The 27,344-nt window shown below is 36.1% G+C and overlaps 1 protein-coding gene across 1 annotated transcript in view; it reads left to right on the top strand.

The window, feature by feature from the left end:
• The window catches only part of TTN (titin), a 281,502-nt gene that overhangs the window by 144,815 nt on the left and 109,343 nt on the right, over nucleotides 1-27,344 (top strand). Inside the window, exons 161-207 of the mRNA XM_063695029.1 lie at nucleotides 1-81; nucleotides 197-277; nucleotides 389-469; nucleotides 575-658; nucleotides 3,157-3,240; nucleotides 3,324-3,407; nucleotides 3,618-3,707; nucleotides 3,860-3,943; nucleotides 4,056-4,139; nucleotides 4,254-4,334; nucleotides 4,450-4,530; nucleotides 4,644-4,724; nucleotides 4,830-4,913; nucleotides 7,415-7,498; nucleotides 7,582-7,665; nucleotides 7,876-7,965; nucleotides 8,118-8,201; nucleotides 8,314-8,397; nucleotides 8,512-8,592; nucleotides 8,708-8,788; nucleotides 8,902-8,982; nucleotides 9,088-9,171; nucleotides 9,285-9,368; nucleotides 9,478-9,561; nucleotides 9,673-9,756; nucleotides 9,868-9,951; nucleotides 10,062-10,145; nucleotides 10,230-10,313; nucleotides 10,445-10,528; nucleotides 10,663-10,746; nucleotides 10,876-10,959; nucleotides 11,092-11,169; nucleotides 11,578-11,661; nucleotides 12,141-12,248; nucleotides 12,518-12,595; nucleotides 16,348-16,461; nucleotides 17,770-17,838; nucleotides 20,071-20,151; nucleotides 21,070-21,144; nucleotides 21,758-21,847; nucleotides 22,278-22,340; nucleotides 22,601-22,690; nucleotides 24,966-25,016; nucleotides 25,569-25,970; nucleotides 26,127-26,405; nucleotides 26,653-26,928; nucleotides 27,064-27,203. Coding sequence (XP_063551099.1) covers nucleotides 1-81; nucleotides 197-277; nucleotides 389-469; nucleotides 575-658; nucleotides 3,157-3,240; nucleotides 3,324-3,407; nucleotides 3,618-3,707; nucleotides 3,860-3,943; nucleotides 4,056-4,139; nucleotides 4,254-4,334; nucleotides 4,450-4,530; nucleotides 4,644-4,724; nucleotides 4,830-4,913; nucleotides 7,415-7,498; nucleotides 7,582-7,665; nucleotides 7,876-7,965; nucleotides 8,118-8,201; nucleotides 8,314-8,397; nucleotides 8,512-8,592; nucleotides 8,708-8,788; nucleotides 8,902-8,982; nucleotides 9,088-9,171; nucleotides 9,285-9,368; nucleotides 9,478-9,561; nucleotides 9,673-9,756; nucleotides 9,868-9,951; nucleotides 10,062-10,145; nucleotides 10,230-10,313; nucleotides 10,445-10,528; nucleotides 10,663-10,746; nucleotides 10,876-10,959; nucleotides 11,092-11,169; nucleotides 11,578-11,661; nucleotides 12,141-12,248; nucleotides 12,518-12,595; nucleotides 16,348-16,461; nucleotides 17,770-17,838; nucleotides 20,071-20,151; nucleotides 21,070-21,144; nucleotides 21,758-21,847; nucleotides 22,278-22,340; nucleotides 22,601-22,690; nucleotides 24,966-25,016; nucleotides 25,569-25,970; nucleotides 26,127-26,405; nucleotides 26,653-26,928; nucleotides 27,064-27,203 — 4,667 coding nt within the window. The remainder of the gene's footprint in view (nucleotides 82-196; nucleotides 278-388; nucleotides 470-574; nucleotides 659-3,156; nucleotides 3,241-3,323; nucleotides 3,408-3,617; nucleotides 3,708-3,859; nucleotides 3,944-4,055; nucleotides 4,140-4,253; nucleotides 4,335-4,449; nucleotides 4,531-4,643; nucleotides 4,725-4,829; nucleotides 4,914-7,414; nucleotides 7,499-7,581; nucleotides 7,666-7,875; nucleotides 7,966-8,117; nucleotides 8,202-8,313; nucleotides 8,398-8,511; nucleotides 8,593-8,707; nucleotides 8,789-8,901; nucleotides 8,983-9,087; nucleotides 9,172-9,284; nucleotides 9,369-9,477; nucleotides 9,562-9,672; nucleotides 9,757-9,867; nucleotides 9,952-10,061; nucleotides 10,146-10,229; nucleotides 10,314-10,444; nucleotides 10,529-10,662; nucleotides 10,747-10,875; nucleotides 10,960-11,091; nucleotides 11,170-11,577; nucleotides 11,662-12,140; nucleotides 12,249-12,517; nucleotides 12,596-16,347; nucleotides 16,462-17,769; nucleotides 17,839-20,070; nucleotides 20,152-21,069; nucleotides 21,145-21,757; nucleotides 21,848-22,277; nucleotides 22,341-22,600; nucleotides 22,691-24,965; nucleotides 25,017-25,568; nucleotides 25,971-26,126; nucleotides 26,406-26,652; nucleotides 26,929-27,063; nucleotides 27,204-27,344) is intronic.

The raw sequence follows: 27,344 nt of genomic DNA, 5'->3' as shown, positions 1-27,344 counted from the left end.
TGCCAGAAGTTCCTCAAGAAGCCGCAGAAAAAGAAATTCCCATGGCTCCACCCAAAAAACCAGAAGCTCCAATTGTCCCAGGTACACTTTAGCCCTGACTTCATTCTGCAGAAGAGATATCTCCTCTCCTACTGTAAACAATTTTAGCCCATTTCTCTTCATTAACTTAAGTCTAAAACTACTAATATCTTTCAAGTGCCTGAAGCTCAAGAAGTTGTCCCAGAAAAGAAAGTTCCTAAGGCTCCGCCCAAAAAACCAGAAGCCCCACCTGCCACAGGTATTTTTTACCCGTCCTTTTTCTGCAGAAGAAATATCTCTTCTGATCTTAGAAATATTTTACTCCATTTGTCTCATTAACCTAAGTGAAAAACTACTAATATCTTTCAAGTGCCTGAAGTCCCACAAGAAATTGTGCCAGAAAAGAAAACACTGGTGCTTCCTAAAAAGCCAGAAGTTCCACCTGTTACAGGTACTTGTCATTTGACCTTAAGCTTCAGAAGATCCAATTCCTCTGCTGTATATTTTTCTAGTCGTCTCCATAGCTCTACATGTAACTTTACTAATATCTTTTAAGTGCCAGAGGCTCCCAAAGAAGTTGTCCTTGAAAAGAAAGTGCCCTCGGCTCCTCCTAAAAAGCCTGAAGTCCCACCTGTTAAAGGTATTTGTCACTGATTTTAGGCTTCAGATGATCTATCTCTTGTGCTCTGGAAAATATTTTTCCTTATATATATATATATTTTTTTTTATTATACTTTAAGTTCTAGGGTACATGTGCACAACGTGCAGGTTGTTACGTATGTATACATGTGCCATGTTGGTGTGCTGCACCCATTAACTTGTCATTTACATTAGGTATGTCTCCTAATGCTATCCCTCCCCCCTCCACCCACCCCACAACACACCCCGGTGTGTGGTGTCCCCCTTCCTGTGTCCAAGTGTTCTCATTGTTCAATTCCCACCTATGAATGAGAACATGCAATGTTTGGTTTTTTATCCTTGTGATAGTTTGCCAAGAATGATGGTTTCCAGTTTCATCCATGTCCCTACAAAGGACATGAACTCATCCTTTTTTATGGCTGCATAGTATCCCATGGAGTATATGTGGAACATTTTCTTAATCCAGTCTATCATTGATGGACATTTGGGTTGGTTCCAAGTCTTTGCTAATATGAATACTGCCGCAATAAACATACGTGTGCATGTGTCTTTATAGCAGCATGATTTATAATCCTTTGGGTATATACCCAGTAATGGGATGGCTGGGTCAAATGGTATTTCTAGTTCTAGATCCCTGAGGAATCGCCACACTGACTTCCACAATGGTTGAACTAGTTTACAGTCCCACCAACAGTGTAAACGTGTTCCTATTTCTCCACATCCTCTCCAGCACCTGTCGTTTCCTGACTTTTTAATGATCACCATTCTAACTGGTGTGAGATGGTATCTCATTGTGGTTTTGATTTGCATTTCTCTGATGGCCAGTGATGATGAGCATTTTTTCTTGTGTCTTTTGGCTGCATAAATGTCTTTTTTTGAGAAGTGTCTGTTTGTATCCTTTGCCCACTTGTTGATGGGGTTGTTTTTTTCTTACACGTTTGTTTGAGTTCATTGTAGATTCTGGATATTAGCCCTTTGTCAGATGAGTAGATTGCAAAAATTTTCTCCCATTCTGTAGGTTGCCTGTTCATTCTGATGGTAGTTTCTTTTGCTGTGCAGAAGCTCTTTAGTTTAATTTGATCATATCTGTCAATTTTGGCTTTTGTTACCATTGCTTTTGGTATTTTAGACATGAAGTCCTTGCCCATGCCTATGTCCTGAATGGTATTGCCTAGGTTTTCTTCTAGGGTTTTTATGGTTTTAGGTCTAACATTTAAGTCTTTACTCCATCTTGAATTAATTTTTGTGTAAGGTGTAAGGAAGGGATCCAATTTCAGCTTTCTACACATGGCTAGCCAGTTTTCCCAGCACCATTTGCTAAATAGGGAATCCTTTCCCCATTTCTTGTTTTTGTCAGGTTTGTCAAAGATCAGATGGTTGTGGATGTGTGGTATTATTCTGAGGGCTCTGTTCTGTTCCATTGGTCTACATCTCTGTTTTGGTATCAGTACCATGCTGTTTTGGTTACTGTAGCCTTGTAGTACAGTAGCGTGACGCCTCCAGCTTTGTTCTTTTGGCTTAGGATTGACTTGGCAATGTGGGCTCTTTTTTGGTTCCATGTGAACTTTAAAGTAGTTTTTTCCAATTCTGTGAAGAGAGTCATTGATAGCTTGATGGAGATGGCATTGAATCTATAAATTACCTTGGGCAGTATGGCCATTTTCACGATATTAGTTCTTCCTATCCATGAGCATGGAATGTTCTTCCATTTGTGTCCTCTTTTATTTCGTTGAGCAGTGGTTTGTAGTTCTCCTTGAAGAGGTCCTTCACATCCCTTGTAAGTTGGATTCCTAGGTATTTTATTCTCTTTGAAGCAACTGTGAATGGGAGTTCACTCATGATTTGGCTCTCTGTTTGTCTGTTATTGGTGCATAAGAATGCTTGTGATTTTTGCACATTGATTTTGTATCCTGAGACTTTGCTGAAGTTGCTTATCAGCTTAAGGAGATTTTGGGCTGAGACGATGGGGTTTTCTAGATATACAATCATGTCATCTGCAAACAGGGACAATTTGACTTCCTCTTCTCCTAATTGAATACCCTTTATTTCTTTCTCCTGCCTGATTGCCCTGGCCAGAACTTCCAACACTATGTTGAATGTCAGAGAGGGCATCCCTGTCTTGTGCGTGTTTTCAAAGGGAATGCTTCCAGGTTTTGCCCATTCAGTATGATATTGGCTGTGGGTTTGTCATAAATAGCTCTTATTATTTTGAGATACGTCCCATCAATACCTAATTTATTGAGAGTTTTTAGCATGAAGGGCTGTTGAATTTTGTCAAAGGCCCTTTCTGCATCTATTGAGATAATCATGTGGTTTTTGTCGTTGGTTCTGTTTATATGATGGATTACGTTTATTGATTTTTGTATGTTGAATCAGCCTTCCATCCCAGGGATGAAGCCCACTTGATCATGGTGGATAAGCTTTTTGATGTGCTGCTGGAAAATATTTTTCTAGTGGTCTTCATAATGCCTAAATGTAATTTCACTAATATCTTTCAAGTGCCTGAGGCTCCCAAAGAAGTTGTTCCTGAAAAGAAAGTGCCAGTGCCTCCTCCTAAAAAGCCTGAAGTGCCACCCACAAAAGGTAGACACCCTCTTGTTGCTGTGTTTGATATTGTTTGTTTGTCTTTACTTTGTCTAATAATGAAAATACTAATATCTTTAAAGTCCCAGAGGTGCCAAAGGTAGCTGTCCCGGAAAAGAAGGTGCCTGAAGCTATTCCTCCCAAACCGGAAAGTCCTCCCCCTGAAGGTAATGCCAAAGCTATACAAACTATAGGAGAAAAATAACTGCTATTTTCACTAGGAAATTATATGTTAAAAATCCTACTACATAAAGATGATATAATTCTAAAGAAAACAAATGTCAGTCGCTATCCAAAATATCTTGGTGTGTGTTTATATGCAAAAGGCATCCATCGTTTTCACCTTTTCTAAACACAAATTACAAATATCTTTGAAGTGCCTGAAGTGCTGCCACCGGAGGAAGTGGTCCCAGAAAAGAAAGTACCGGTGCCTCCTCCCAAAAAGCCAGAAGCTCCACCTCCTAAAGGTAGGTATCATTACACATTGTCAGTCGGGGGGCCTGGGGAAAGACTGTATAGAAGTGTCCGCCGATCTCACAAGTTGTATTTGCTTGGGTAAATGTGGAGTCGATATTCCCCCTTTATAGCTTCTAACTAAAAGATACTAATATCTTCAAAGTTCCTGAAGCTCCCAAAGAAGTTGTACTTGAAAAGAAAGTATCTGTGGCTGTGCCCAAAAAACCGGAAGCCCCACGTGCAAAAGGTATTTATTCCCTCTCCTCTGCTAAGAAAAACTTATTGTCTGTACCCCTCACGATCACTGTAATATATACCTTCGCCATTCATAAATTATAAAAATACTAATATCTTTCAAGTGCCTGAAGCTGCTCAAGAAGTTGTCCCAGAAAAGAAAATTCCCGAGGCACCAATCAAAAAACCAGAAGCCCCCGCAGTTACAGGTACATGTCAGCTCAACCTTATCCTGCAGAAGAAATCTCTCTTCCATTCCTGAAAACAATTTTAGTCCATTGTTCTTCATTAACCTAAGTATAAAACTACTAATATCTTTCAAGTGCCAGAAGTTCCTCAAGAAGCCGCAGAAAAAGAAATTCCCATGGCTCCACCCATAAAACCAGAAGCTCCAATTGTCCCAGGTACACTTTAGCCCTGACTTCATTCTGCAGAAGAGATATCTCCTCTCCTACTGTAAACAATTTTAGCCCATTTCTCTTCATTAACTTAAGTCTAAAACTACTAATATCTTTCAAGTGCCTGAAGCTCAAGAAGTTGTCCCAGAAAAGAAAGTTCCTAAGGCTCCGCCCAAAAAACCAGAAGCCCCACCTGCCACAGGTATTTTTTACCCCTGTCCTTTTTCTGCAGAAGAAATATCTCTTCTGATCTTAGAAATATTTTACTCCATTTGTCTCATTAACCTAAGTGAAAAACTACTAATATCTTTCAAGTGCCTGAAGTCCCACAAGAAATTGTGCCAGAAAAGAAAACACTGGTGCTTCCTAAAAAGCCAGAAGTTCCACCTGTTACAGGTACTTGTCATTTGACCTTAAGCTTCAGAAGATCCAATTCCTCTGCTGTATATTTTTCTAGTAGTCTCCATAGCTCTACATGTAACTTTACTAATATCTTTTAAGTGCCAGAGGCTCCCAAAGAAGTTGTCCTTGAAAAGAAAGTGCCCTCGGCTCCTCCTAAAAAGCCTGAAGTCCCACCTGTTAAAGGTATTTGTCACTGATTTTAGGCTTCAGATGATCTATCTCTTGTGCTCTGGAAAATATTTTTCCTTATATATATATTTTTTTTTATTATACTTTAAGTTCTAGGGTACATGTGCACAACGTGCAGGTTGTTACGTATGTATACATGTGCCATGTTGGTGTGCTGCACCCATTAACTTGTCATTTACATTAGGTATGTCTCCTAATGCTATCCCTCCCCCCTCCACCCACCCCACAACACACCCCGGTGTGTGGTGTCCCCCTTCCTGTGTCCAAGTGTTCTCATTGTTCAATTCCCACCTATGAATGAGAACATGCAATGTTTGGTTTTTTATCCTTGTGATAGTTTGCCAAGAATGATGGTTTCCAGTTTCATCCATGTCCCTACAAAGGACATGAACTCATCCTTTTTTATGGCTGCATAGTATCCCATGGAGTATATGTGGAACATTTTCTTAATCCAGTCTATCATTGATGGACATTTGGGTTGGTTCCAAGTCTTTGCTAATATGAATACTGCCGCAATAAACATACGTGTGCATGTGTCTTTATAGCAGCATGATTTATAATCCTTTGGGTATATACCCAGTAATGGGATGGCTGGGTCAAATGGTATTTCTAGTTCTAGATCCCTGAGGAATCGCCACACTGACTTCCACAATGGTTGAACTAGTTTACAGTCCCACCAACAGTGTAAACGTGTTCCTATTTCTCCACATCCTCTCCAGCACCTGTCGTTTCCTGACTTTTTAATGATCACCATTCTAACTGGTGTGAGATGGTATCTCATTGTGGTTTTGATTTGCATTTCTCTGATGGCCAGTGATGATGAGCATTTTTTCTTGTGTCTTTTGGCTGCATAAATGTCTTTTTTTGAGAAGTGTCTGTTTGTATCCTTTGCCCACTTGTTGATGGGGTTGTTTTTTTCTTACACGTTTGTTTGAGTTCATTGTAGATTCTGGATATTAGCCCTTTGTCAGATGAGTAGATTGCAAAAATTTTCTCCCATTCTGTAGGTTGCCTGTTCATTCTGATGGTAGTTTCTTTTGCTGTGCAGAAGCTCTTTAGTTTAATTTGATCATATCTGTCAATTTTGGCTTTTGTTACCATTGCTTTTGGTATTTTAGACATGAAGTCCTTGCCCATGCCTATGTCCTGAATGGTATTGCCTAGGTTTTCTTCTAGGGTTTTTATGGTTTTAGGTCTAACATTTAAGTCTTTACTCCATCTTGAATTAATTTTTGTGTAAGGTGTAAGGAAGGGATCCAATTTCAGCTTTCTACACATGGCTAGCCAGTTTTCCCAGCACCATTTGCTAAATAGGGAATCCTTTCCCCATTTCTTGTTTTTGTCAGGTTTGTCAAAGATCAGATGGTTGTAGATGTGTGGTATTATTCTGAGGGCTCTGTTCTGTTCCATTGGTCTACATCTCTGTTTTGGTATCAGTACCATGCTGTTTTGGTTACTGTAGCCTTGTAGTACAGTAGCGTGACGCCTCCAGCTTTGTTCTTTTGGCTTAGGATTGACTTGGCAATGTGGGCTCTTTTTTGGTTCCATGTGAACTTTAAAGTAGTTTTTTCCAATTCTGTGAAGAGAGTCATTGATAGCTTGATGGAGATGGCATTGAATCTATAAATTACCTTGGGCAGTGTGGCCATTTTCACGATATTAGTTCTTCCTATCCATGAGCATGGAATGTTCTTCCATTTGTGTCCTCTTTTATTTCGTTGAGCAGTGGTTTGTAGTTCTCCTTGAAGAGGTCCTTCACATCCCTTGTAAGTTGGATTCCTAGGTATTTTATTCTCTTTGAAGCAACTGTGAATGGGAGTTCACTCATGATTTGGCTCTCTGTTTGTCTGTTATTGGTGCATAAGAATGCTTGTGATTTTTGCACATTGATTTTGTATCCTGAGACTTTGCTGAAGTTGCTTATCAGCTTAAGGAGATTTTGGGCTGAGACGATGGGGTTTTCTAGATATACAATCATGTCATCTGCAAACAGGGACAATTTGACTTCCTCTTCTCCTAATTGAATACCCTTTATTTCTTTCTCCTGCCTGATTGCCCTGGCCAGAACTTCCAACACTATGTTGAATAGGAGTGGTCAGAGAGGGCATCCCTGTCTTGCGCCTGTTTTCAAAGGGAATGCTTCCAGGTTTTGCCCATTCAGTATGATATTGGCTGTGGGTTTGTCATAAATAGCTCTTATTATTTTGAGATACGTCCCATCAATACCTAATTTATTGAGAGTTTTTAGCATGAAGGGCTGTTGAATTTTGTCAAAGGCCCTTTCTGCATCTATTGAGATAATCATGTGGTTTTTGTCGTTGGTTCTGTTTATATGATGGATTACGTTTATTGATTTTTGTATGTTGAATCAGCCTTCCATCCCAGGGATGAAGCCCACTTGATCATGGTGGATAAGCTTTTTGATGTGCTGCTGGAAAATATTTTTCTAGTGGTCTTCATAATGCCTAAATGTAATTTCACTAATATCTTTCAAGTGCCTGAGGCTCCCAAAGAAGTTGTTCCTGAAAAGAAAGTGCCAGTGCCTCCTCCTAAAAAGCCTGAAGTGCCACCCACAAAAGGTAGACACCCTCTTGTTGCTGTGTTTGATATTGTTTGTTTGTCTTTACTTTGTCTAATAATGAAAATACTAATATCTTTAAAGTCCCAGAGGTGCCAAAGGTAGCTGTCCCGGAAAAGAAGGTGCCTGAAGCTATTCCTCCCAAACCGGAAAGTCCTCCCCCTGAAGGTAATGCCAAAGCTATACAAACTATAGGAGAAAAATAACTGCTATTTTCACTAGGAAATTATATGTTAAAAATCCTACTACATAAAGATGATATAATTCTAAAGAAAACAAATGTCAGTCGCTATCCAAAATATCTTGGTGTGTGTTTATATGCAAAAGGCATCCATCGTTTTCACCTTTTCTAAACACAAATTACAAATATCTTTGAAGTGCCTGAAGTGCTGCCACCGGAGGAAGTGGTCCCAGAAAAGAAAGTACCGGTGCCTCCTCCCAAAAAGCCAGAAGCTCCACCTCCTAAAGGTAGGTATCATTACACATTGTCAGTCGGGGGGCCTGGGGAAAGACTGTATAGAAGTGTCCGCCGATCTCACAAGTTGTATTTGCTTGGGTAAATGTGGAGTCGATATTCCCCCTTTATAGCTTCTAACTAAAAGATACTAATATCTTCAAAGTTCCTGAAGCTCCCAAAGAAGTTGTACTTGAAAAGAAAGTATCTGTGGCTGTGCCCAAAAAACCGGAAGCCCCACGTGCAAAAGGTATTTATTCCCTCTCCTCTGCTAAGAAAAACTTATTGTCTGTACCCCTCACGATCACTGTAATATATACCTTCGCCATTCATAAATTATAAAAATACTAATATCTTTCAAGTGCCTGAAGCTGCTCAAGAAGTTGTCCCAGAAAAGAAAATTCCCGAGGCACCAATCAAAAAACCAGAAGCCCCCGCAGTTACAGGTACATGTCAGCTCAACCTTATCCTGCAGAAGAAATCTCTCTTCCATTCCTGAAAACAATTTTAGTCCATTGCTCTTCATTAACCTAAGTATAAAACTACTAATATCTTTCAAGTGCCAGAAGTTCCTCAAGAAGCCGCAGAAAAAGAAATTCCCATGGCTCCACCCAAAAAACCAGAAGCTCCAATTGTCCCAGGTACACTTTAGCCCTGACTTCATTCTGCAGAAGAGATATCTCCTCTCCTACTGTAAACAATTTTAGCCCATTTCTCTTCATTAACTTAAGTCTAAAACTACTAATATCTTTCAAGTGCCTGAAGCTCAAGAAGTTGTCCCAGAAAAGAAAGTTCCTAAGGCTCCGCCCAAAAAACCAGAAGCCCCACCTGCCACAGGTATTTTTTACCCCTGTCCTTTTTCTGCAGAAGAAATATCTCTTCTGATCTTAGAAATATTTTACTCCATTTGTCTCATTAACCTAAGTGAAAAACTACTAATATCTTTCAAGTGCCTGAAGTCCCACAAGAAATTGTGCCAGAAAAGAAAACACTGGTGCTTCCTAAAAAGCCAGAAGTTCCACCTGTTACAGGTACTTGTCATTTGACCTTAAGCTTCAGAAGATCCAATTCCTCTGCTGTATATTTTTCTAGTAGTCTCCATAGCTCTACATGTAACTTTACTAATATCTTTTAAGTGCCAGAGGCTCCCAAAGAAGTTGTCCTTGAAAAGAAAGTGCCCTCGGCTCCTCCTAAAAAGCCTGAAGTCCCACCTGTTAAAGGTATTTGTCACTGACCTTAGGCTTCAGATGATCTAATTCTTTTGCAGTTGAAGACATTTTGTTCCAGTGGTCTTCATAACCCCTAAATGTAATTTTACCTAATATCTTTTAAGTGCCAGAGGCTCCCAAAGAAGTTGTTCCTGAAAAGAAAGTGCCAGTGACTCCTCCTAAAAAACCTGAAGTCCCACCTGTTAAAGGTATTTGTCACTGGCTTTAGGCTTCAGAAGACTGAACTCTTCAGTTCTTGAAAATATTTTTCTAGTGGTCTTCAAACTTCTAAATGTAATTTCACTAATATCTTTTAAGTGCCAGAGGCTCCCAAAGAGGTTGTTCCTGAAAAGAAGGTGCCCTTGGCTCCTCCTAAAAAGCCTGAAGTCCCACCTGTTAAAGGTATTTGTCACTGGCTTTAGGCTTCAGAAGATCAAACTCTTCTATTCTTGAAAATATTTTTTCTACTGGTCTTCATAACCCCTAAATGTAATTTCACTAATATCTTTTAAGTACCAGAGGCTCCCAAAGAGGTTGTTCCTGAAAAGAAAGTGCCCTTGGCTCCTCCTAAAAAGCCTGAAGTCCCACCTGTTAAAGGTATTTGTCATTCAGTTTAAGCTTCAGAAGATCTATCTCTTCTACTCTCGAAAATATTTTTCCTAATGGTCTTCATAACTTCTAAATGTAATTTCACTAATATCTTTTAAGTGCCAGAGGCTCCGAAAGAAGTTGTTCCTGAAAAGAAAGTGCCAGCGGCTCCTCCTAAAAAGCCTGAAGTCCCACCTGTTAAAGGTATTTATGACTGATTTTAGGCTTCAGATGATCAAACTCTTCTGCTCTGGAAAGCATTTTTCTAGTGGTCTTCATAATGCCTAAATGTAATTTCACTGATATCTTTCAAGTGCCTGAGGCTCCCAAAGAAGTTGTTCCTGAAAAGAAAGTGCCAGTGCCTCCTCCTAAAAAGCCTGAAGTGCCACCCACAAAAGGTAGACACCCTCATGTTGCTGTGTTTGATATTGTTTGTTTGTCTTTACTTTGTCTAACAATGAAAATACTAATATCTTTTAAAGTCCCAGAGGTGCCAAAGGTAGCTGTCCCAGAAAAGAAGGTGCCTGAAGCTATTCCTCCCAAACCGGAAAGTCCGCCCCCTGAAGGTAATAATGAAACTATTCAAATTAGTGTTTTTAAAAAAATCTCTCCTTAGTGTTGTAAAAACATTTTTTTGCAAACTATCTCAGTTTTAGTCAATTCTGGCATTAAAATGAGCTCATTCATGTCTTTAAAGTGTTCGAGGAGCCTGAGGAAGTTGCCCTAGAAGAGCCTCCTGCTGAAGTTGTGGAAGAGCCAGAGCCAGCGGCGCCTCCACAAGGTACATGGCAGGAAAGCTGCTAGGACACCTCGGCCACTCTTTCCCCTTCCTGCCCTGATAATTCTGGGTGCTCTGAGCTTTTGTCTTGTTTCTCAATCTTCATTCTTTCTAAAACATACCTTCTAATTCTTTAGTGACCGTACCACCTAAGAAACCTGTCCCAGAAAAGAAAGCACCTGCTGTCGTTGCCAAAAAACCTGAACCACCACCAGTGAAAGGTATTCCTCACTGCCACTAACTCCCTATCAAAAAACTTTCTTTAAAGTGTCATATTCTACTGTTCTGCTTCATGATTTTCACATTTCATTGAAACCATGAGCTTAAACAACTACTAATATCTTTTATAGTGCCCGAGGTGCCCAAGGAGGTTGTTCCTGAAAAGAAGGTGCCTCTGGTGGTTCCCAAAAAGCCAGAAGCCCCACCTGCTAAAGGTATATGCGGCTGTCCACTGTTTGATGGGGGCGGATGGAGCCCCCAGCTTCTAAAAGGGTTTTGTTCTGTGTAAATGTGATGAATGTTTACTCGTGATTGTTTCTAATGTTAAAATACTAATATATTTGAAGTGCCTGAAGTTCCAAAAGAAGTTGTTCCAGAAAAGAAAGTAGCTGTTCCCAAAAAGCCAGAAATCCCACCAGCAAAAGGTACATGTCACTAATGAGATTCTGCAGAAAAGCACTCACCCTTGTCTAATAAGTCACCTATTATCAAACCTTTTGTTTGCCAGTCCTCTTAAATTCGCAACTACAAAACTGTCATTCTGGATTTTTAGGGTCTAAATGCTTTTTAATAATTTTTTCATTGACTTTAAAAAGTGATATATTTACTTATTACAAGCATTGGAAAAGTTTACTAACTTGGTTCTTTTATTCTTAATAGGCCATATTTTCCTCCCCACTATATGAGGGTCCAAAGACAGATCACTGACCTTATTGTGAAATTTGTTCTTGGATCTGTCCCTGGGTTATTTGAGCAAAATGTGAAGTAGATGTGGTATAAATTTAATATACTTCTCAACTACTCATAAGAAAAATGAATTAATATCTTTAAAGTGCCAGAAGTGCCAAAGAAACCTGTCTTGGAAGAGAAACCAGCTGTTTCTGTTCCAGAAAGAGCGGAGTCTCCTCCCCCAGAAGGTACACGTGAGACCAGTGATTAATGACCTTGCCACTTGCGACTATTTCTAATTTAAGCTTTGTTCTTCTTCCTTCCTAACTCATTATTTCTTGGTCATTTTCTAACCTTTAATTATTTGTCTTAATTCATCTTTCTAAATTAGCTCCAATCTCAAATCTATTTTGGGTTATTGGTCCACCGTATCTACATAAGTCATAGTAAGCTGTATTAAACAAAGCTTCTCCAATGTACATAGAAAGTAAGGCAGGAGAACTAATGATTATAAATGACATTAAACACTAAAAGGGCTTTGCAAGCATTTGAATCAATAGACAAAGAAGTCAGTGCAAATGAGATAGATTTTATCTTAACAAAAATAAGAGAAGGTATCAATTGAAACAAAGGAAGAAATCAAGATTACTATTTATCATGTTTAGTGTTTGTCCATCTTAGAATATTGTTCCATACATTGAAATAAAATTAACTAATATCTTTAAAGTATATGAAGAACCTGAGGAAATTGCTCCTGAAGAGGAAATTGCTCCTGAAGAGGAAAAGCCAATTCCTGTTGCAGAAGAGGAGGAACCAGAGGTCCCACCTCCAGCAGGTACAAAGCAGAATCCACTCTATGGGAAAATACAGTCATTTCATTTTTCATGTCTATATGTCTTCCTTAAGGCAAAATATCAGTCTTGTATCTTGTTGCCTGAAATCTGACTACATTAAGAACAAAAGTTATTTCTACACATAAAACTTTGGACCCACAGAATTTGGTCCCACATATACCAAGAAATATGTGTGGTTTTTAATTCATTCATTAGCATTAAATTTTTCATTGTAATCACCTAATTCTAAAAGAAATTCCTATTATTCAAGCGCCTGAAGAGCCCAAGAAGATCATCCCAGAGAAGAAAGTTCTTGTCATCAAAAAACCAGAAGCACCGCCTCCTAAAGGTACTCATGTTAAAATGAATACTTCATTTTTGTGGTGTCTACAATTTTACACTCTTTTCTTATTGTGTGTTGTGTTGTATTATATGTTTGTTAACTCTTACCTATATGTTACGGTGTTGAATAAACTTGTATGTATATCTTACATCTTGCAACTTTGTATTATTAAATGCTACTAATATCTTTAAAGAACCTGAGATGCCAAAGAAAGTTGTTCCAGTGAAGAAGGTCCCAACTGTTAAGAAGCCAGAAACACCAGCAGCTAAAGGTATTCACTTCATCACTGGCATCATAAAAAAGAAAGCATTCTGATATCTTAAAGTGGAATCCAATAAGTTGTCCTCATTGTTGTTGCATAACTAAGGACAAAAATTTCCTTATTTTGCTTTCATTAATTTTAGTGCTGCTCCAATAAATATAGGTTTTTTATTCTTAATATTTTAAAATGTTTTTAAATACTATTTTTAAAACAAAACTAATATCTTCAAAGTGCCTGAGGTGCCCAAGAAACTTGTTCCAGTAAAGAAAGAACCTGTGCCTGTTACCAAAAAACCAGAAGTTCTTCCAGAAAAAGGTACCTACCACGAAGAAAAAATAGATTTCTCTAACCGCTATTTAAGCATGTTAATAATAGGTCTTAGAGAAAAACATACTGAATGTGAATTTATGTTAAAACCATATTGCACAGAAAAAAGGGAAATAATGAAGGGAAAAAAATGAAACAGACAAGCAGGAGTGAAAAAATGAATGGGATTCAGTTGTGCTGGGATATATCACATGGCTACAACTAGTAGAAAAGAACCTTCTCTCATTCAATGTGTAAAACAGCTCAATTCAACATATTTTGTTGAATGTTGACCATTAACAAGACATCATATTAGAAAAATTAAGGCCTGATTCTGTCTTCAAATAAGTTAAATCTGGTGAGAGGATAGAAAGATAACAGGACTCTAATACAGACAGGAAGTGATTACACATAGCAAGTGAATACAAAAGGGCTGCAGAAACACACGGCAAGAAAAGATTAAGCTCAGGCAGAGGCATCATGGGAAGCTGTGTTAAACTGAATTTAAATTTTGATGGACTTTTACATGTAGAAATTGAGGAAATGAGGCCGGATGTGGTGGCTCACGCCTGTCATCCCAACACTTGGGAAGGCCAAGGTGGGTGGATCACTTGAGGTCAGGAGTTCAAGACCAGCCTGGCCAACATGGTGAAACCCCGTCTCTACTAAAAATACAAAAATTAGCTGGGGGTGGTGATATGTGCCTGTAATCCCAGCTCCTTGGGAGGCTGAGGCAGGAGAATTGCTTGAACCCAGGAGGCAGAGGTTGCAGTGAGCTGAGATCATGCCACTGCACTCCAGCTTGGGTGACAGAGTAAGCCTCTGTCTCAAAAAAATTAAAAAAAAGAAATTGAGGACATGATATCCCATGGAAAGGGAAGAGCATATTGAAAGGCAAAGAGATAGAAGGGTCTAGAATGTTCAAGGATTGTCAAGTAAACTTATGTCAAGTAAACTCAATTTGAGTATGGATTGGCTGTGGAATCTCTTGAAAGATAATACCAGATATAAAGATGGGGTCATATTTTGGAGTACTTCAAATGCCAGTAAAAGGCTTGTACTTTTTTCTATAGGCAATAGGAAGCTTCAAAGATTTTGAAGCAGGCTTACATATTAATAGGATTTGGGCTTTAGAAAGATAACTGGCAGCAATTTCAGCTACTAAATAGTAAAGACCCATTGCAATTATTTAAGGTCTTTAAGAGTTGGACAAGATCCGTGGCGGAAGAAATGGAAAGGGGGACTGGGTTTGAAAGAGATGGAGACTGAGTGGCCTCTGACCATTATCAAAACCATTAGGGAAATTGAGGAGCCCAAGATCATTGTAAGGTTTAAAGCTAGCTGGCCAAAAGAATGGTTCATTGGGTCTCTGAACTAACGTTAGAGGAAAATGGTAGATGTGCTTTTCACCTTTAAAGCATAAAAGTTGGGAGTGTGTATCAGGAGCTTAAGAAAGAGATCAGGCCTAGAGATGTAGATCTTAAAGTCATTCACATGTAAATAAGAATTGAGTGTGCAGGAACAATTACTCAGAAAATGTACAGCAAATTTTTTTAAGTGTCAAAGTTAGACCACCTTCATTTAAGTGTACACAGAGGACTAGAAGCAAATGAAGAAAGCTGAGAAGATTCATATATAAAATTAGGATGTCCAAAATGGTGCCATGTCTCAGAAGCCATTTTCCCCATGAAATCTAAGATGAAGCTCTTGCCCCTGCATTCTTTGCCTGCTCTTTAGACAATCTTGCATGTCTTCTAAATTCTTAATAGTAAACAAAATCATATCTTTAAAGTGCCCAAAGTGCCTGAGAAAATCATCCCAGAAAAGGAAGTGTCTGTGCCTATCCCTGCAGAGCCAGAAGTTCCACCTGCTGAAGGTACACGGCTTCTCCATAAATCTTGGAAAGATGACAATTGTCTTCATCCTCTTGCTTTGATTGTAGATGAATCTTACGTATTTGTCTGTCTGTATTGAAGTTATTGATATTTGGGGGGTCATCTGAATAATCTGTTATAGAGTGTTACTTAATGTAACTAGGTTGATATGTTAGAATAGTAGTTGCAGTATTCTGTTCTAAATATAGTCTAAAATAAAATACTATGTTTTTTAAAGTTGAAGAGACTCCTGAGGAAATAATATATGAAGAAAAAGCATCTATAACCATTGGTAGAAAAGAGACTCCCCCTGTTGAAGGTATATATGTATATACATTTTTTTAATCTCCTGAAGATTCCTGTTAGAATTACAAAAGCATTTACAGGATAATATTCCTTCTTGAAATTATATACAAGAGCAGTCTAGCATGTTTGACTGCTTTATTTTTGAAATAGTTATACTTCTTTTAAGTTAGAATCTTTCATTTAGTTACTGTTGTTGGTAATTACAAATTCCAAAAGGTACAGTTTTCTGAAGCAAAATGGAATAATTGCCTTGGATCCTCAAATGATAACACGGTATCAAATTTTAAAAGTCATCTCATTTGCCATCAATATACATTGAATAATCTAATTAATAGGCAGTTCAAGTAAAAGAACTTTTTCTTATACGTGAATTTTTCTATACATGAATTTGTATGAATTGTGTATTTTTATTTTGTGACTGTAATCTTTGCATCAATGTGAAATTTGTATGAGTCTTTTTGAAGAACTTTACATTATAACCTCATATCCTTTGTCAACATTCTTTAAAGAACGTGAAATTGAAAAGTATATTAAACCTGAAGAGCCCGAACCTGAACCACAGCCTGAAGAAATACCAGTAAAAGGTATTCAATCCAGTGGACTTAAATCTTCTTTATCATATTCTTTCTCTTGAAATGTATATGGTTTATGTTGTTGTACATATGTAGTATGTCTGTTCCCATTTGTATGTAAAGTATTCTTTGTTGTAAATGTGAGCCTCATTCTTAGGTTTCCACGTAACTTGTACTGTTTCTCTCATGTCAACTGTGGCTTGTCTGGATGCTTTGTTTGTTGTTGTTATTGGTGCCTTTGCTGTATTTCTCATCATCTGTGTAAAGGGTTGATATTTTTATGTTTTATGTTCTGTGTTTTATGTTGGATACTGGTATTACGTACCTTAAAAAGTAAACTTTGTACTTCATATATATATATATAATTTCTATTAAATATACTACATATCCACATGCTAACATATACATATACTAACACCTCTGAAATACTCTTTCAAGAACCTGAACCTGAAAAGAAGGTTATTGAGAAGCCAAAACTCAAACCAAGACCCCCACCTCCTCCACCTGCTCCACCTAAGGAAGATGTGAAGGAGAAAATATTCCAACTTAAAGGTAAAAAATGCCACTTCCAAAGTTTTATTAGCCTGCTTCAAACTTCTATCCAGCCATCTGAAATGATGCTTGCAAGAAATGTATGATTTTTAGAAGTGTGTACTTTCAGACATGATTGTACTGTGAGATTGCATAGAGCTGTGTCTTCTGCTGCCCCATGGTTCCTGGGTTGCTTGTCATGCCATGCCTGCTGCTGCAAAAGTCAGAAAGTACATTGATAGCATCATCCGGGATATCTGAATGCAGGCGCTGTCCAATTAACTTTCTTTTGTGGAGTGGGGAGAAAGAGTTTCCTGATTTCAAAGCCTGATTGCTATACATATCATTGCGATCTTATGCTTAAGGAATGTATAAGAAATCCTTGCAAGATATTTTTAATATTGCAGTAACACATTTACATAAAAGCCAAAACTTTCTTCTTAAAGAATTGCATGTGCTTTTAAATACATTACAAGTAATATAGTTATGATTTCCAGTAGCTGATATGTGCCTATATATCATGAAAGGAAAGCATATGAATGACTTGTTACTGTTCCCCCATCTTTTTTTTTTCTTGCAACTTAAAGAAGTGTTCTGTGTGGTTCTCAGGGGAGCTGGAAAGAGTGGTTATGAAGACATTTGGTATCCAGCATCTCTTCCTATTATTAAACTTCCCTTCCCCCTTCTTATATTTTGATTTTTCTATGAATTGACACAATGTTACTTAATTTTAAAAATATCAGTTTCTTTAAAAGCTGAAATAAACTGGCAGAAACATATTATTCTTATTTTAATAAAAAGTTGGCTTGTGACGTCATATGATTCCCCAATCTAAAATTATCTAGATGTAATCTTAGATATGCACTTTCCCCATACAGACCTATGTATCTTCAAACCACAGTCTTCCAGCATAAGACATTGCCGTTGGTGATTCTTGCCCTCTACAACCCTCATAGCCATTAGGGGGACCTTCTGGCACCTCTTGAAAGGCCACCCATCTGTTAATTGACACTCCATGAAGACACACACATAAATACATTTCCCTTAATGTAAAATATATGCTTAAAGGAAAATTTCTTCCTCCTGCCAATAACAAAAATTGTCTTCTTTTTCTGCTGGTCTTTAATTAACTACTGAACTTTGGAGTAAAACTGCAGTCTGTTTTCATGGTTCGAATGCTGCTTGTATGTTCTTTGAAGGCTGTTCTTGGCTGTTATTAATGCTTTCTGGTTATAAGCAAAGCTTGGTTTTGATTCTTGGAGTAGAAAGTTAATCACTTGCTTCAGATTAAATATACAAATAACAAAAGTAAAATCATATTCTTTAAAGCTATTCCAAAGAAGAAAGTTCCTGAAAAACCTCAGGTTCCAGAAAAAGTGGAGCTTACACCTCTGAAAGGTATTTCACAGGCTGAAAAATACATACTTATGTAGTACCCCTTTACCTGACTCCTCGCTCTTTCTGCCTCCATCGAATGTTCTGTCTCTCTTTTTCAATGATCAGAGAGTAGTCCCATTCATTTCTTATATTTCTGTGGCTTTTATGGTCCTGGCTCATGAGTGTCGCTTCCTTTGTCTCCCATCCATTTCATACATGTATAGACATGGTCTATCTTTGTCTCATCTACATATGTCTTCTTGCATTTTCCTAAACTTAAAAATAACAAATTTTACTGGTTAGCCAAAATTGATATCAAGAGACATATGAGATTAAAATGCTGAGAGCTAATAGTAAACTGTTTTGACATTTCACCTGACATAAAAATTTTAGCCAATGTAATAAGCACTAAAAATAAGTCCTATCTTCCTTTTATATTATTAAGGTTATTTGTAGGGATTTCCTTAGGACTTTCGTGTCACTCTCTTCTCACTGGCTCTAAGTCATTCTCTGAGGGGTACAGAACTCACATTTCAGAAAAATTTCCTTATTACTGTAGGTAATTTTTCAAAATGTATTTTTCTGTAAACAATATTTTCCCTAATAAGGTCTCATCTAAAATTAGACCCTAAAGAAAACTAAATGAATTATAAGAGTCTAGAAAACATCTATCAAAAATAAACATAATTTTTCTAATGGGTAGTAGTGTTCTGTTCAAGTAATCAACACATTCAGACCTAGAAATTAAGACTGTTTCTGGTCACTCTGAAATTTTGGGGAAAAAAGTCACCCATATAAATATACATTTCCTGATTTCATAAAGAGGCGATTACAAAATAATGTTATCATGGATATTGATCATAAACATTAAAATGGCACATAATCACATATAATGACTTTAAAAATAATAGCTACAATGTTGGGTTCTCAAACATCAATAAGATTTTTAAAATAAAATAATAATATAAAAAATGCACAGATATATTTTCACTATGTTCATTATATCAGTAAAGAAAATCTATATTATGCCTCCTCACTTTACATTAATTAGATGCATGTGCTTCTTTCTGGGTTTGAGCAATAAAAATAGTTATTAAGAAGATTAGTACCTCTAAAATAGTATTGAAGGCCAACACAATTTATCCTGGATAAAATACGTAATGTTTAACTTTAAAATTTTTACTTAAAATGTTTGACATTAGGAAAAAATGATTATTCAAGACGAAATACATATTTGCCTATTGTAGGCTTAAATTTTTGAAATAAGAGTTAAGCAGTTATCTTTATCACATAAAAAACCATTTAATGAATTGCAAATTTCTTGTTTAAAGCCCTAAATAGGAAGTTTTATAGAAATATCTAAAAATTCAGATTTCTAATAGCAAATAGTTACACGATACAAATAAATACTGTTTTAAATTAGATTTTAATTGACATTAGTAGAGAGAAAAATGGTTTAATAATCACCACGTGTTCCTTTCTTTCACCATTCAAATCTATGAGGGCCATAATAGCAAAAGAGGCTGCTCTATAAAATAGCATCATCCACCATGCTCAGTATTCACTGTAGACGCAACAGGAAATTTTGAATTCCTTGTGTTCCTTAATTTGAATGAATTTAAGAACATTTTCTTATTCATGAAAAATGAGCTTCCAACACCAGCTTTGAAATTTTATAATTCTATAATTTTAAATATTTTATCCAGCATTATTTCAAAAAGGAAATCTTAAGAAAGGCTACTCTTTTTCTGTTCAGAAAGTGAGATATGGCCCTTCCCCAGCATCAAAGTCACAAACCGGAACTCTTGGCCACCTTCTTCCCTCAGTGGAGAAGACTGAATGATGGCACTAACACTTGCCAGTATCATTTTCATACATTTAGTGGTTGGGTAGATAACATCGTAGATTTGGACAATCTACAATTGCAGTTTGGGACAAAGATGCTGTCAAGAACCCTGTAATTTGATGAAAGATTCATAAAGTCAGTATAGAGCAACATCCTCTACATGCATTTAAAATGAATACATTTGCCTGCAGTTAATGGAGTTGAATTTCATCACAAGGCTGTATAGATATTTGCAGAGGAGATAACTTGAAATGTATCATTTAAACTTAAATTCTGTGGTATTTATATGCAGCGAAAATTGTTACTTAATGCACTACAGTTAACTAGTTTTAGGAGAGACATTTTTCTTGTTGAAATTCCGTTTTTATATAAATTCACTTCAAAATTTGAAATCATATTCTTTTAAGTGCCTGGAGGTGAAAAGAAAGTTCGCAAATTACTTCCTGAACGTAAACCTGAACCAAAGGAAGAAGTTGTTCTGAAAAGCGGTATAGTATTTTTCAACCATTCTGTCAGCGTTAAGTATATTTTAAAAATGAACTTGAAAGCTTACAAAATGTTTCTGTCCTTTGGTTTTCTTTGAATTGGTTGGCTATTTATCAAAATTTGTTTGTAGTTTCATTGAAAATTAAGAAAAATGTCATTTCCAGATCTTTTTTTTTAAAAGAAAAGACAGAAATTTTGTGAGCATTCACAGTATTTTGAAATTTAAAATGTTAATAGACATAACTAAGTTGATAATATTCTAAACTAACAACAACTATGACTGCCATTTTCATAACCAAATTATGTAGTAAAGTACACTAAACCTATTAAATACCTTATATGAAACTACTTTAGCTTAAATTCAATATTCAGTTTTAAAGTGTGACACAGGATCACCACAACTAATAAATAACATTTTTAAGAAACTGAACATTTCTTTCTGACTAATAAAATATTAAAGAATGAGAAACAAGATAGTCAAATGAAGAATTAAGTTCTAACATTGTCTTCACATAGAATTACTGATTTTTAGGCTACATTTCTTCAGATATCGCTGCTTAAGTAAACTTTCTACTTATTTACATACTCATTAAATCATTAACATTTAATTATTATTATAATTCGTTGCTATTCAAATTATTCATTTTGTGTTGGAGCTGTTTCTCCCACAGACTTGTCTCAGAATAGACCCTCTATCTAGATAGAAACAAAGTAACTTTGAGTGCTATTATAATTGACAACCTTTGATTTAAAAAAACAAAACAAAAAACACTTTCCGTGTAAATGCTTACTTTCCAGAGTGCTAAGTAGCATGCTTTTTTTCATTTTCCTTGCTTTGTACATTATTTGCATTTGTCAAGCTTATTCAACATCTTCATTAGTTTGTCTTGGTTTACATATAAACCTTTTTGTCTTTAAAGTTCTAAGAAAAAGACCTGAAGAAGAAGAACCTAAAGTAGAACCTAAAAAACTAGAAAAAGTTAAAAAACCTGCAGGTAGGAATCTCAGTGACAATTTGTAAGATTATCTTTTAACAAAATGGACATTTAACAAAAGGTTTATCTTGTAAACATAAATGAAGTTAGATGTAAACATGGCTTCATATTTCATCTGTGATGTAGTCTCTGTTTTCCATTGTCTGCTTTCTGTTTAAATATTTTTATAGTAATTCCCAAATCCATTCATGTATTTCCCTGCACTTCATTCTTATCATTACTTTGCAACTTAAGTTCTTCCAGTAGAAATGACTGAAATAATCCAGTGGCTATTCATGGGAGGGTGTCAGCAAAGGTTTCATAATCTGGGGGCTTTTAAATGGGTTGGTTTTTATCATTAGCCTATTCTCAAAGGGCAAAATTATTGGGAACTATTATAGAAGTGATTTAGAAGGAGAGAGCTAAGGGGAGTGGAAGATAAGTGGATGGAATAAAAGGAAGAAAAATAAATGGAAGCAGAGTCAAGAAAATAAAATAGAAATTACTTGATAAACTATAAGGTTTTTTAAAAAACCATCCATAGAGTTTTTGAAAAATAAATTGATATTTCAGATGAGGTGCTTCCTAAATATTCAAATATTAACACTGAAAAAATAATCTTATTATCTTAAAGTACCAGAACCACCACCTCCAAAACCTGTTGAAGAGGTTGAAGTACCTACTGTTACAAAAAGGGAAAGGAAGATTCCTGAACCAACAAAAGGTACAAATCTACTGTCATTCTTAGTTGTCTCTAAAAATGCAAATATGTATCATTTAAAATATCATTACACTGACATCAAGATTTGAACACATGACCTTAATCTGTTAATCACATATGGCTTAATTTTCTTTACCATCTCACTCTCCTATGCAATTGGCTAATGATTACTCAGTTGCTAAATAAGTTACCTGAAAAAAAATTGTATTTATGGGCAATGAGATAAATAACCACATTAAAACCAAGAACATTGCCTTACTATATTTTCCAAATATGTTGTTTAAAATGAAAACTAATCAAATACTTGATTTGATAATTATATGTATATAAATTCTAATATCTTCCAAGATACGTGGGCTTAATTTTGGTTTTGACTTTGTGAAAAACTTCAAAAATCCTGTAATAATCTGCCCTCTACTCTAAATTATTTCAGTGCCTGAAATCAAGCCAGCAATACCTCTCCCTGCACCTGAACCGAAACCAAAGCCTGAAGCAGGTGAGCAAGCTTATCCTCAATGTCAACAGCATATTCTTTCTGTATTCACACACATAACATGTACTTAATAAAAGATAGTAGGTGAAAGTCAGTATGCATCAAATGATTTCTAACGTCTCAAAATGCTTAATATACTATTCTCTTAAAAACTAGTTATTTGAAGATTTCAAAATTATATCAGAAGAGGCAAATAAGCTACCAAATAAGTTTTTAGGAAGTGACAAATTGATACCACTAATGCAATGGACTTCTCTCTACAGAAGTGAAAACAATCAAACCACCTCCTGTGGAACCTGAACCAACCCCCATCGCTGCCCCAGTAACAGTGCCTGTAGTTGGAAAGAAAGCAGGTATTTATCCTGTAGCTTTCTGTTTGCTAGTTTGTTTTGGTGACTTAATAAAAGTATTCACACTTGATTAAAATTCAAGCCCTGTTTATGCTGCAACATAGGTATCATTTCAACTTCGGAGGTTTATGATAAGTTTCTACCTTTTCTTCATGTGATATCCTTTATCCACCTTGTCTCTTGCCCAGTGGGTGAATATTGTGCCTTAACTGGAATGTACGTTCCTGGGTTGCATCATTTCTTTCATATGCTTTGGAGATTAAGTAATGAATATGTTTGGGGCTGATAAAAACTAAGGAGACAGGCAGAGACCCTGTAAGGGTATACATATAAGAATCCCATGAAGCTTCAAATTTCCCTTATACCCTATTGGAACAATTTCTCTTTTTTAAAAAAGTGTGTATATTGGGATAATGTAAAAGTTCTGGAAATGGATAGTGTTGATGGTTGTACAATATTGTGAATGTATTTCATGCAACTGAATTGAATACTTAAAAATGGCTAAAATGGTAAATTTTATGTTAGGTATATTTTACCACAATAAGAAAGAAAAAGAAAAAAGAGACTCCATATTTCAGTCTTTTAATCTGTATAAGGAATTAGATCAATAATAATTTTCTTAAATGTTCTAACTTAATGGTATAGGTATCTCAAGTCCAAACTTAAAGCACCTATTAATTGTATATGAACTATTTAGTATAGTTCATCATTTAAGTGATAATTTGGGATACAATTGATCAAAACTGATTTGATGTGTAATTGATAGTCATTGATAAACATACACATCCTGACTATTTGCCCTTTGGCTCACTATCTGGGTGATGAGATCACTCATATCCCAAACCTCAGCATCATGAAATATATCCACATAACAAAACTGCACATGCATCCCATGAGTTTAAAATAAAAGTTGAAATTATTTTTTTAAAAAAGAAACAACAAAACCAAAAATAAAACAAAGTAAATTTAAAGCGGGGGCGGTGGGGGGGGGGGGGAGAAGGCATGTATTGATAATTTTCTAAGATGTGAAGAATCTAAGATATTCAATATAATGCCTTGACAATTTGTTCCTATGGAAAAATGATCATCTCCACTGATAAAGCACAAAATAAAAAATTCAGGGTGAATTAAAAAAATAAAAAGAGAACTATTTGTTACATTCCACAGTGAGATGTGCATAGGCCCCGGGAATAACATTTAGAAATGTCCATAATAGTTTGACAGAGAAATTTTTTAATTTAATTTTCTGAACCTAATAATAAAAATTGGCTTATATCTTTAATAAATCAATAAATAAAACTATTTGGAAAAATTATATTATTTTAGATTATCAATTCAATAATTAGTCATTTTATATTTGTTTATATATTTTTATATAAATTATTTAGAAATTTATTTAAAATTATCTCAAAATATTTGGACATTACCATGTTTAATGACATAAAAAAATACACTATATTCTTTTGACTGTAGTTTAATTTTTAATATTTATGTTATATTTTGTTGCTGATGTTTATGATTTGGGCATATTCTTTTAAACTTTTATAATGTCAACGTAGTACTTTTATTATTCAGAAAAAGGTGATGAACTGCTCTTGACTAATTAAGTATGTATAAAAATAAAGCTATTCTCAGTTATCCTGGGGGCTGAAGCTAGAGAACTCATTCCACAGTTTATACTGTCCCTGTATTAATAATGGAATCAAACTCTAAATGTCAGAACTCTCTTGCTTCTGCCTTACTTCATTGTCTAAGGGAAATCTTCAAAGAAACTCATGCATGTGTGGTACATGGACTCTTTTTCCTTAGTCTTCCCTGGATTTGTTTGTCTGCCCAATTTAGACATAAAAAGAAAGGCTTTTGGTAACTTCTCAGCCATTTCCCTTTTCCCTACACTGATTTCTTATTGACAAAACCTTATTTCCTTGGTTCACATAATCAGGACTTACATAAACATATAAAATATTTTGCACAGCTAGGCAGGAGCAAAACTTTTCCTCACAAGGCAACAGTAAGCCTTCCAAAAATGGGAAGATAATAAGGCACTTGCTGAAAGAAGTTGTTAATCCTAAATATGTTGGCAATTTAGCTTGAGCTCTTCAATCTCAGAATATGCCTTCCTGGAAATGTGATTTTCCATAGAAGTCATATAAATGAAACCAATTTCTCTTTAGGCGTTAATATTTATAATGGAGCATGACTCACCCTCCATGGTTTACTATTAAACATGAAATAAGTCTGAAAAGTGTTTAAATGCTGAGTTTTATTTTTATTTCAGAAGCCAAAGCACCTAAGGAAGAGGCTGCCAAGCCAAAAGGTCCTATCAAAGGTGAGATTCATTTTTCCAGTACTTGCATTGTAACCTTCCACTCTGAATTTCCAAAGTTCATATTCAAGGGGAAAAAAATTTCAAAATTCATAACAATTTTTATTTTTTCTAATTGATTCTACTAAAACTAGCATGTTTTCTGATATTTCAAGTAATACTTTTAGTATTATGCAAGGAGATATATATATATATATATATATCGAACTATATTTTAGCATAGTGAATCCCATAAGTTCTTAGCTTCATTTTTCATATGCATGGTATTTATACATGGCAGATAAAATAATTAGACATTAATCTGGCTATTTTATACTTCAGATTAAAACTTGAGAAAAGGGACATTTATTATTCATGGATTCCTTATACCATCTCATTTTCCTGCCTGAAACAAGACAGTATAAATTCAATTGGCCTTTCAATTGCCTGGTCTTTAGTTTTCTCTTCTTGTCTTCTAATTGCTTTACGGCTGGTTTTATCCAGCAGGCAGCCAAGTATGAACTTTCTGACTCCTAAGGAGATGCCAAATCAACTTTTTATTTTACTTTGAATTAGGTGTACCCAAAAAGACTCCTTCACCAATAGAAGCCGAAAGGAGAAAGTTAAGGCCAGGAAGTGGTGGAGAGAAACCTCCTGATGAAGCCCCGTTCACCTACCAGCTAAAGGCTGTGCCACTGAAGTTTGTGAAAGAAATCAAAGACATCATCTTGACAGAATCAGAGTTCGTTGGCTCTTCAGCAATCTTTGAATGTTTGGTCTCCCCTTCCACTGCAATTACAACCTGGATGAAAGACGGTAGCAATATCCGTGAGAGTCCCAAGCACAGGTTTATTGCAGATGGTAAAGACAGAAAGCTGCACATCATTGATGTTCAACTTTCCGATGCTGGTGAATACACCTGTGTTTTACGTTTGGGAAACAAAGAAAAGACCTCCACGGCTAAACTTGTTGTAGAAGGTAATTCCTAGTCTTCTGAACATAATCTATATTAAACTTTAATGTAACAAACCTTAGTAGCAACTTGCATTGTAGTTTTACAAAACCTCTTATTTCCAAGTTTTATTTCATTGAAAATATTGTATTTATTGAAATATTTACTGAAATTCTCCATAGAACTTCCTGTGCGTTTTGTAAAAACACTGGAAGAGGAAGTCACAGTGGTCAAAGGACAGCCATTGTACTTGAGCTGCGAGTTAAACAAAGAGCGTGACGTGGTCTGGAGGAAGGATGGCAAGATTGTGGTGGAGAAACCTGGCCGAATTGTGCCAGGCGTCATTGGCTTGATGCGGGCCCTGACCATCAACGATGCGGATGACACAGATGCTGGAACATACACAGTTACTGTGGAAAACGCCAACAACCTGGAGTGTTCATCTTGCGTAAAAGTAGTAGGTTAGTACTTTCCTGGGAGATTTCGTTCTGCTTATTATTACACTAAGAAAATGGAAGAAAGGACCTCGTTTCCCAGTATTACAATATCAGAAATCTTGTACCTAAGAGGGGAATAACAATATATCCTATAGTGGATTAATTATGCCCAATATTGTGAAATTTTTCCTATTCCTGAAATTTACTAAGGAAGCTATGTATATTACTTGTTCAGACCTTAATCATTTTTTCTGATCTTATTTTCATATAGAAGTCATTAGAGATTGGCTGGTGAAACCTATACGAGACCAGCATGTGAAACCCAAGGGGACAGCTATTTTTGCCTGTGATATAGCAAAAGATACTCCAAACATTAAGTGGTTCAAAGGATATGATGAAATCCCTGCGGAACCAAATGATAAGACTGAAATACTGAGAGATGGAAATCATCTATACCTCAAAATTAAGAATGCTATGCCAGAAGATATTGCTGAGTATGCAGTGGAAATTGAAGGAAAAAGATACCCTGCAAAGCTGACACTTGGAGGTATAAAATCTTACCTTTTATTCAAATTATAAGTTTTGCGTATGTGTAAAGCCAGATAACACACCAAAACACATAAAAGCAAAGCATCGTTGGGTTGTCTAAAGCATTATGTTACTTCACCCCTGACCAATACAGAGCGTGAAGTTGAACTGCTTAAACCAATAGAGGACGTTACCATCTATGAGAAAGAAAGTGCAAGCTTTGATGCAGAAATCTCAGAGGCAGACATTCCTGGACAATGGAAACTGAAAGGAGAACTTCTAAGGCCCTCACCTGTGAGTAATTTCACATTTTAAATTGTTAGTCATATAAAATAACCACATCCGATATTCAGGATCTATATCCTAGGTTCGGGTTGCTTTAATAATAATGGAGTTAATGGAGTCTTCTAAAGTCTCCAAGAAGGAAAGAAATTT

This window comes from Gorilla gorilla, chromosome 11, assembly GCF_029281585.2.
Source record: "Gorilla gorilla gorilla isolate KB3781 chromosome 11, NHGRI_mGorGor1-v2.1_pri, whole genome shotgun sequence".
NCBI classification, from domain to species: Eukaryota; Metazoa; Chordata; class Mammalia; order Primates; family Hominidae; genus Gorilla; species Gorilla gorilla.
The sequence above is the reverse complement of the archived record's forward strand: the minus strand, read 5'-3'. Positions and strand labels throughout refer to the sequence as shown.